The sequence below is a fragment of the Takifugu flavidus genome, chromosome 3 (assembly GCF_003711565.1).
Source record: "Takifugu flavidus isolate HTHZ2018 chromosome 3, ASM371156v2, whole genome shotgun sequence".
Classification (NCBI taxonomy): Eukaryota; Metazoa; Chordata; class Actinopteri; order Tetraodontiformes; family Tetraodontidae; genus Takifugu; species Takifugu flavidus.
Window position 1 is genome coordinate 15,278,757 of NC_079522.1, and position 10,473 is coordinate 15,289,229.

Consider the following 10,473-nt stretch of genomic DNA (forward strand, 5'->3'; position numbering starts at 1 on the left):
TGGTGTCATTTTGTGCTACCTCTCATCTGAGAAAATCAAAAGCCTTTCTGTAACTGAACATTATGGTATTATATTTAAAGGAACATTAAAGCGATTTTTTCCCTCCCTCTCAAAAGCATGGAAATGAGATGCCGAGCAATGGATGAAAATAGCTCGAGCTGCGTTGTTGCTGCTGAATTAAAGTACGCCGGAGTTCCAAAGTACAGCCGGGAAAATCGAGTCTGCCAAGAAGCCTTTTTCATCATTATGCTGCCCTCTACGGGTCTTCTCCAAGCCTCCCTCTTCCCTCCCATCACCTCCATCCCTCTCCCTCATCCTCCTCCTCCACATTACCATAGCCCCGTTAAAGAGAATGCAGGCATTAAATTGTTTTTCATTTCCGCGCTGTGACGGTGCTGAGATGGGGAGTATTTGCGCGTTTTAACGAATGATTTCAGCTGTGGGACTGTTGTAAATGTTCCACAATGTGTCCATTGCTGTAGGGGGACGCGCTGGTTTGCACCAGCCAAGATCAAGTTCCACTAGTTGAGACGTCGGCGAGAAGATAAAGCTGGTGTGCGTGCGCGCAAAAGGAGAGAGGATGTTTCAGGAGCACCGCGGGGCTGCGGGAGGGACTCAAATTTCGCAGCCAGAAGCTGGCAGAAGATATCCGGAGATCCCCGCACGATCCGACCAGTTTGGCAATTGAAAGAAGGAGACTTGGGGCAGATCTGCACAGGAACTGGTGTACCAGCCGCACCACTGGCTACAGACGAGGGGTGTTCGTGCCCCGCTCTCCCCCGCTTCGCCAGTGCGCATGGATGAAAGTCACAGTTAAAATGCATGCGGGAAGTCTCGGCTGATGTGGGATTTTACCCCAGCGTCTAGTCTTTGCCCCCTCGCAATGTTTCAACTTTGGTTTTGACTTCTTTTCCGAGATGTTGCTTTTAATATCGAGGAGGAGACGGCACAGCGTTTGGCCGCGCCGGGTTTCGCGTTTTCGGCCCGAATGAGACTGCGCTCTTCCACACCGGGTGTATGGAGCTCAACACCGACACTTGAGTTTTAGAATTTTTATTTTGATATCTCTCTTTTTTTTTTTAAGACAGCCTGGGGACAACTGTGGTTATGGTGAGGATGGGGACAAAAGAAAAAGAATGTGCTCGGACGTGATTTTCGGAATGCTTTGGCGTTTGCCCGGATTAGAACGGTAAGAAGACTGCCTTTACTCTGTATTTCCATATGGGAGAGGGGCGAACTGTCCGCGGTGCCTAAATCAGTTTGTGTCACTCAGGTCGTTTCTAAGACGCAACCTGCGGCTGTTAAAGACACGGTGAGCAAAGATTGTGCATTTTCACGCGCAAATGCAGTTTTATCTAATCCGAATAAGAGCCAGCCTGCGCCCATCTTCCCGCGCTGCTCCCTTTACAGGGACGCTCAAGTTATCCACAATACACCCAGAGGCGATGGAAAGATCATTTATTGAGGGGTAAAAAGTGGTGGCGGCGAAGGGTGAGCAGAAGGGACGAGATGGAGTGGACACCGCGCTCATATTAGGGTGTTCATTCTGCGCATATTTGCGAAGATTTTCCGGCTAGATGTGTAGGCTTTTGTGTTCTTTTAAGGAGCGCAGGCTGACCGAATGTGCGTGCGCGCGTGTGTATAGGTGCGCGCTCACGCGTCGAAGAAAAAGGAGATGCTGGGAGAGAAGAGAATGTTCAACCTTCTATGTAAGCGATACGGTAGAGAACAGTTGATGGTGTAATTATTTACTCCGCAATTTCGACCGGAGATCCGTGATGGATCCGACACCGCTCGCCTTTGATAAACTCCTTTCGTCCCTTCTTTTCCGCCCGTGGGCAGAAGAGTCGATACCGTCGCCTGACGGGCAGATTTTCACGTTTTCTGCACAGCAGCTCGGCTGTTAAGACAAACACTGGCCGTTTGTTTGGAGCGGATCGTTCGTGACCTCCGATATATATATATATATATATATATATATAATATATTATATATATATATATTATAGTGTATATGTATATATGTGTGTGTGTGTGTGTGTGTGTGTGTGTGTGTGTGTGTGTGTGTGTGTGTGTGTGTGTGCGTATGTGTGTGTATGAATATATATAACAGGAGGATATATTCCCCGTCGCTAGTTGGAGGGAGCCAAAAAAATAAAAATAAACGATCCGACAGTTTGTACACTGTTACCAAGTGGTCAAGAATGAAGGGTGAGTGTGGAATCTTTGCTGTTACAGAGTAGCTTTTTTTTTTTTTTCTTTATTATTGACTTTTATTGAACAAGTTCAATAAAAGCTGCCACGTCACCCACCGAAAGTCACGAGCCTGTCATATTTTGACCGTGCTCTGCAAGCGGTTGAATTACGAGGCGAGCAGATCTTTCAGTCTGCGCACGGGCAGACGTTTTTTCCTTCCTTCCTTTGATCGAAATTAAGGCGAGCTGTCACAAATGCGCAATGGCCGCACGAATTAAGCAGCTGGCTCTTAAACACGATGCTGCATTCTAGCGCAAATGGGAATTTGTCATCTGGGGCTTTCAGAACAGAAAAGGATGTCTGCTGATGTAAAGTGCATTGACATAACGCATTCATTAACAGGCCTACTTTTCTTTGCTCTGTGAGTTGGTTTTAATCATCCAGTACAGTTACCATTTAGTTAATTCAGACGTTACATGTATTTTTCATTGTTTTGTAAAGCAGACCTCATTCTTTTTGTCCCCCTTTTTAGATGACACCTCATACTGGTATCGTGCTTGAGTGAGCTGGGGCATCCTCTCCCAGGAAAAATGCATATCTGGATCCTAAAAATAATCCTTCTGGTTGCATCATCTCTGAGGCTGGTCGAGATGTATGACAATTATGGGGAGATCTGTCGAAGCCTATGCACCTGCGAAGAGAAGGAGGGGATCCTGACAGTGAGCTGCGAGAACCGGGGGATCATCAGACTGACGGAGATCAGCCCCGTCCGTTTCTCCATGTATCACCTTCTGCTGACGGGGAACCTCCTAAAGAAGTTGGCGGTCAATGATTTTATCAATTACACCGGAGTGACCATCCTGCACTTGGGGAACAACGATCTCTCTGAGATAGAGTCGGGTGCTTTCAATGGACTCCAGGGATTAAAAAGGTTACATCTAAACAACAACAAGATTGAAGCGCTGAGGGATGACACCTTTGCCGGATTAGAGAGTTTGGAATATCTTCAGATTGATTATAACTATATCACCAATATAGAGCCCAATGCACTGAGCAAACTACATCATCTGACAGTGATGATTTTGAATGATAACCTGCTCTCTGCCATGCCACCGAATATCTTCAGAAATGTTCCCCTTACACACTTGGACCTCAGGGGTAACAGGTTAAAAATATTTCCCTACATAGGCTTGCTGGAGCATATGGATAAAGTTGTGGAATTACAACTGGAGGAAAATCCATGGAACTGCTCATGCGAGCTCATTGCGCTGAAAGCTTGGCTGGAGAGCATAGCTTACACAGCTCTGGTCGGGGAAGTGGTGTGTGAGACACCATTCAGGCTCCATGGCCGGGACCTGGACGAGGTGTCTAAGCAGGAACTTTGTCCAAGAAGACCCCTAGAAGACACAGTCCGACCTGCACCCCCAAGCAGCACTAATGGATATTACCAAACCACGCCTGCCGCCGTCACGGCCTCTGCCACTTCTTCGGCTGTTTTGAGGTCTTCTTCTAGGCCCACGAAGGGCACACGCCATTTTAACAGAACAAGGTTAAAGCCCACATCTCGATTTCCCGGAGCTAACCCTTACAATTATGGTCCTATCATTGCTTTTCAGACCAAATCTCCTGTGCCTTTGGACTGTCCCACTGACTGCACATGCAACCTGCAGATATCTGAAATTGGGCTTAATGTCAACTGTCAAGAGAGAAAGATTGAAAGCATTTCTGATCTCAAACCCAAGCCATACAATCCTAAAAAGATGTATCTCACAGGAAATTACATCCCTGTAGTGCGGAGATCAGATTTTGTTGATGCCACAGGATTGGATTTGCTTCACTTGGGAAACAACAGGATAAATGTGATCCATGACCGGTCCTTTGGGGATTTAACCAACCTGCGTAGGCTTTATTTAAATGGTAATCTCATGGACAGGCTGACTGGAGAAATGTTTTATGGTTTGCAGAACTTGCAGTATCTTTATTTAGAGTACAATAAAATTAAAGAGATCGATGCAGGCTCTTTCCGCTTCCTTCCAAATCTCCAGCTGCTTTTCTTGAACAATAACCTCCTAAAAACTTTACCCATGGGCATCTTTTCTAGTCTCTCGCTGTCCAGGCTCAATCTGCGAAACAACCAGTTCCAAAGCCTCCCTGTAAGTGGGGTATTAGATGAGCTGAAGCTGCTGGTTCAGATAGACCTCTACGAGAACCCCTGGGACTGTTCCTGTGAGATGGTGGGCATGAAGATATGGCTGGAACAACTTAACGCTGGTACGGTTGTTAACGAAGTTGTGTGTGAGATGCCAAGACGCCACGCAGGACTAGACCTCCGCTCCATCGAGTCCGAGCAGCTTTGCCCCGACTACTCAGACACTTATATCCTGCCGACTACCCCCACAGACAAGCCAGTGGAGGAGCGGGTTTTCACCACAGATGCGCCGCAGAAGGGCAACAACCCAAGCAGTACCGTCCCCCTCTCTGTCCTGATCCTCAGTCTTCTGCTTGTGTTCATCATGTCCGTCTTTGTGGCTGCAGGGCTGTTTGTTGTTGTCATGAAGAAGCGTAAAAAGTCACAGAGCGATCGCACTAGTACCAACAATTCTGATGTCAGTTCCTTTAATTTGCAGTACAGCCTCTACAGCAACCGTTCTGGCCCCAAAGTGAAGGCACCAGCTGGTCACGTTTATGAATACATACCCCACCCCATGGGCCACATGTGCAAAAACCCCATTTACAGATCGCGAGAAGGAAACACGGTGGAGGATTACCGTGACCTCCACGAGCTCAAGGTGACATACAGGAATACTCCAGATGAGGAGAGGGAAAGCGGCACACTGAGGAGTCCTGCCTACAGCGTCAGCACGATCGAGCCACATGACAACCCCTCACCAGTTCAGGATGCAGACCATTTCTTTAGAGGGATCCTCGAGCCTGACAAGCAGCCAGCTCATCAGTCCATGGCTCCAATTCCTGCAGGTGCTAATTTAGAGTACAAGTACACGGGGCCTGTATCCTACACATACAACCCAAACTTTGATGTCAGACGCCAGTTCTTGCACCCGGAGAGGATAAGAGAAACAGTGTTATACGGCACGGCGCCCAGTACTGTCTATGTCGAGCCCAACAGAAATGAGTATTTGGAGCTAAAAGCTAAGCTTCAGTCTGAGCCCGATTACCTCGAAGTTCTTGAGAAACAGACCACTTTTAGCCAGTTCTGAGCTACAGAATTATGGCAATGAAGCATTTTCTCTCAAGACTCTCCTCCACGGGGTTGCTCAGTTTTTAGGGTGCCTTGGCATGACACAGGCAAGCAAAAGGAGTCTAAATGGGGTGTGCCGGACAATTTTGTTCATATTTCTTAAACTTGACATTTCAAAAACGGATACAGCTCTCTGAAACATGGATGGACAAAGTGGCTCTACTTAACTGGTGATGCAAAATTTATTTTTCTATGGTGAAGATCGAAGAATACACAAAATATAAGTGTACAGGTAAATCTTAAACAACTTCATTTTCAGGAATATAACCATACATAAGGTATATTGTGAATCAGAAAATAAATGTTTATAAAAATAGTCACTGGACAGAGGAAAAAGAACAAAAAACATTGTACAGCAGATGATTAAAACTGTGTAGGACTATTTTCTGCTGTAGTCTGTAAGTAAATATTTATTGATATAATCTGTTTTTTCGAAAACTTTTGATTCAGTATTACCTGTGTCAACATACTCCATGATCTTCTGGAAAGGCTTTTGTTTGTAGTTTCATTTACTGTAGCTCTGCATTGTAAAAGTGGCTTTTTTCAAAGTGGCACACCCCCTCTTCCCAATGTTTAAAAAAAAAAAAAGAAAAAAGACTGCAACGTTTCAAGAAGATGGGAAAAAAAGTGTCTTTGTATGCTTTCTGCACTTTTTGGAATAGGAAGGCCTTTGATCAGCTCTCATAAAGGAGATGATTATGTTAAAAATAAATATGGGTATTGATTCTTAATGCGTAGAATTGATATGCTATAAAAACTAAATTCATAAATAATATTAGAATTCTGGATTATGTTGTGTAATACCGCTATTTTAATCAATGTAACACCTATTTTTATACGAGCATTCGCAGGTCCTCTATTCCTTATCAAATTTATGTTCTGATTGCTTTGCACTTAATGCACTATATTGACCAAACTATGTTAATGTCATTAAATAAACATGATGTCAGGTTCATACCATGTTGTTATGAGGAAACAAAAGCTGTCTGAGCATCTCAGATTAGCATAATTATAAACTCTTGGTCAGAATGTGAGTCCTTTTTTTCCCCCTTTTTAAAGTGTGACATACAGCGCTCGCAAAGAGTTTACAGGAGCAAGACAAATATTTTTTAATAAAATCAGTGTAAGCTGGATGATAGTATTTGAGTATGTTGTGGAGCCAATCAGAATGCAGTAGCTGTAATGCCTTACAGCATCAGTGAGTGGAATCCATTGGGCCCATGGATCTCGATTAATTACTGGAGCTCTTTTCTTTGCAATTGTACCATATCAACAGCATCCACCTAGCTGCACAACGAGCAATGAGCTGTCCATTTCAGAAAGCAACACAAAGGTTGACTTTAAATTATGAGCGATGTTGGCAAACTGACACCAGTAGGTGCAAACTGGCACTGATTAATTGGCAGTGGCAAACACGCTGCCTGCCAAGCAACAAAAGGTCAAGTAAACTAAAATGGGTGGAGTGACATGTCATCAGAACTTGGAAAAAAAATGAAACTTGAAAAACACAGTCACAAAGAATGAGGGGAAACAAGCAAACCTGTAAGTACTTGTCATTATGTTGTTATCTCGCAAGAAACTGCCAATAATTCCGTAGACTTCGGATCATGGCTTTAACAACAAACAGCTAAAAAAAAGAAAATGCTATTGCTAACTAGAATGGTTTTGTTTTTTTCTCCTTCTGCTCTTTGCAAAAGCAGAGGAGGATGTTATTCTGTGCAGCAGTCTACCACATTTGACTGATTGAATACTGTTGAAAGTAACTCCCCTCAGATACGTTTTAGATCTGATCTGGTGCTCTTGTCAGATGTTGATCTTTGTTAGATTATATCGTGACTTATTGAGTAGGTGTTTATGCTCACATCAGTTAGCTTTCGATTCATTTTACCCATTTAAGAAAATGCAAATTGGGCCCTTGAAAATCCAAAGGATGCTGCGTGCCATTTTCAAGGTAGGCATTCCATGTCCCTAGACTGAGGCAGGCATAGATTTCTGTGCAGAGGAAGCCACAAGGCTGGTGATTTTCTTTAATGTTAAAAATGGCAGTTGATTCAGTCAATTTCAGTGAAAGAGAGCTGGTCTAAATTCCAAAACTCCAAAAACAGGCTCTGGAATTTATTTTAATTTTAAAATGGGATCTTTTCTCAGAAGAACAGAATGTGAGCAGCAGGCACCATTTACAAGATAAAGAGCTCTGAAAACAAGTTCTATTATGGATCTCTTTTAACATGAGGCTGGTATGCATGGACAGAAGGGGAAGACCCATTGTTGACATGGTTTGATAGAAATGCATCATTGTTATGGTTTTATTTCCTGAAATTATACAGCATTGTATTCTTTTAGGATTGTTCATTTAAATTCAAAATCTAAAAGAGAACCAAAAAAAAACCCTCTTAGTCATTGAATAATGCATCCTGAGCCAGTTGCTAGTGTCCAACTTTTTGCCAAATCCACAATACGGAGGCCTCTTGCTGCTACAACCTAGCACACACTACATGAAGCTTCCCTCTTCACGAGGGAGATGCTTGCAAAGAGGAAACGAGGGAGGGTAAAATTGCTTGCCAGTTGAAATAATGCTTTTAATCAGCCAATGGCTCTCAACACAAATGGATCCATTAAATTGTAGGCAAAGTGTGTATTATGGCTCTTCAGATATTCCAGTTACAGCCAAGTTTTGCCTGCCTGTGTATACTCTTGTGATGCTACAAGGTTTTCTGAGGTTGACAAAAGATCAGTTTTTGAAAAAGGAAATGAGTTTCATGCAACACTAAAGCCTCATGATTTAGTGCTACAAAAATTTTGAATTTGACAAAATGTAAAATCGTAGACACAGAGGTCTGAGGAGGCCTAGTGGGATGCATTCAGCAACACCAACGCTCTCACAAGTTCTGACAAAATGAGACAGTGATGGCAGAATTCCCTGACACCGTTTCTGCTTTCTGCACCATGTGTGTTCATTCAATGCGGAATGGCGAGGCGCGTAAAAATCCATCCAAGCCGACATGGTGTTGGCTCTTCAGTTATTTTCAGTACAGCAAGCTAAACTTTCATTTCTTCTCTCAGCAAATGTCAGACTAATTAAAACATTTTCTGGGTTTGATTTACCGGTTGCTCTAAATTGTGCCTTGCAGTCTCAGATGGCTTTGGCAGAATGCTGCCTGAAAGATAAAATTAGCTTGATGCTAACTAAGAAACAGGGCAGAAGTAAGCTGCAGAAAGTCCTGCTGAAGCTGTATGGTGGGCCAAGAAAGGGGTGACACCTATGTTAAAAGTTTAAAATAACTGAATCAGCAGACCATTTCCTGACGTGTACCTGGAGAGTGTGTATTTTACTTATTTTAGTGTTATTTAAAAGTGCTTTGAATTACTTTAGCAACCGTCCAATATGTTTGAGCTTTAAAGTTGAGCTATGATTTATGTTAGATTTCTGTGGGTCAGTCTCACAAGGCTTTTGGAAATGATTTTACATTCACACCTTTCTTTATTTGCATCTGATTTTAAATTTACTCTGATCCACATTTTGAACTACATCCAGGACAACTCTGGAAAGGAACTGAATGTTAATTTTTAAGATGAAAATCAGAGCTAGAAAAACATCAGACATACTCCTTATTCACTTCCGTACACCTACAGCAGCCCTTAACATGCAAATTTACAAATAAGACTAGTGGACTGGAAGAGTAAAGAAGAAAAAAAAATCAGGTACAAGTACAAATTTTACATGCAGTTATCATCACAATGTTTTAAGCCATGCCCAACTGAGTTGCAGCTTTTAAAATGTGGATGTCTTTTTTTGTCCAATTCAGAAAATAATCACTTGTTAACGTGAACTGCTGCATGTAATTTCAGTGTATAGCTAATTATGACTGACAACAGATCTCGCGCTGTGCGCTCTCCTGAGGGGGTAAAACATCAACCATCTGCTCCGTGTATAAAGACATGCCCGAGTGTGTGCTTGAAAACCTGGCCCACCCAACGATGTGGCAAGGCGCTTCATATGTCCGTCCTGCATGTGCCGACTGATAGAGCAGGAGGACATGTTCCATATGGTCAAAACGCTGCCTCGCCAAACTGCGGGCCTCGCCTCTCGCCTGCCACCCAGTCCCCGCCATAATGCGTGCAATTGAGTTCAAGGAGAGCTGGGTAATTGAGAGGGTAGGGATGGCATCTGACAGGCACCGATGGCTCCAATGATTACTTTAATCAGAGTGGTTAATGGAATTCCTTCAGGCATGTAGAAATGCTTAAATGTTCATCACCACTCACTTTTTTTCACCCCCCCGTTTGCCATGATTACTGATTACCTTACTTACCCTCTTTATGCTTTCAGTCTCTGTGTGAGACTCTGCTAATGCCTCAGTTGGTGTCTTAAGTGTGAATTATCACGAAAGGACTATATTATGATCAAAATTTATTACATGCAAAGTCTTTTAAATATAAAATGATGACAATACATGGCTGTAATTGGTAGCACTGTGAGTCAATGATTAATGGGGGTATTTCCCAACCGAGGCCAAGGAACTGTTTCAATTATGTTCAGCTGAAATGGTTTACTATCAGTTCAAATATCAGAAAATATGTGGATTTGTGCCAGATTTGTAAATAATCCAGTTTATTTCAGGAATGTACAGTTTGGACTTGGTGCCATTGCAATGCTGTCATCTGAATAAACATGTCTATTGTTGATTACTTCTGTTTATTTAATTGACTAGAAGGCCTTTATTTTAAATACCTGGAACAAAATATTTAGCAGACTCTATCTGCGCCAGAGTATACTTTTCATGGAAGCACTTTCATTGAGTTTTGTTTTAATTTTAGTTTGGATTGTTTGGATTTCTATTTAATCAGTTGCCAAAGAGGCCATGGTTTACCATCTGTGAGTGCCTTTGTTTAATGATCAAACCACAATTTATTTTAACAGGATTTTGATCATCTTTATTTCAGATTAACAAACACTATATTGTTGTCCATGTAATACTGTAAAACTTCAGAACACATGAAACCCTTAGTCAAACAGAT

General features: G+C 42.7%; 1 protein-coding gene across 4 annotated transcripts; it reads left to right on the plus strand.

Moving 5' to 3' along the window:
• The first annotated feature begins 292 nt into the window (after positions 1 to 292).
• On the plus strand, positions 293 to 10,143 carry LOC130522434 (SLIT and NTRK-like protein 5). Of its 4 annotated transcripts, XM_057026831.1 has the most exons (3): positions 293 to 1,189; positions 1,274 to 1,312; positions 2,728 to 10,143. In XM_057026831.1, exon 3 carries the CDS (start codon positions 2,786 to 2,788, stop codon positions 5,411 to 5,413), a length of 2,628 nt encoding a protein of 875 aa, XP_056882811.1. In that variant the 5' UTR covers positions 293 to 1,189; positions 1,274 to 1,312; positions 2,728 to 2,785; the 3' UTR covers positions 5,414 to 10,143. The 4 variants fall into 4 exon arrangements, with proteins under 4 accessions (XP_056882811.1, XP_056882810.1, XP_056882813.1 ...); XM_057026830.1 differs by lacking the exon at positions 1,274 to 1,312 and having other exon boundaries at positions 296 to 1,189; XM_057026833.1 differs by lacking the exons at positions 293 to 1,189; positions 1,274 to 1,312 and adding an exon at positions 1,479 to 1,709.
• Positions 10,144 to 10,473: the final 330 nt, after the last annotated feature.

What these genes read in the sequence shown, in the direction of transcription:
- LOC130522434 (XM_057026831.1), top strand. Translation starts at nt 2,786, where the DNA reads ATGCATATCTGGATCCTAAAAATAATCCTTCTGGTTGCATCATCTCTG.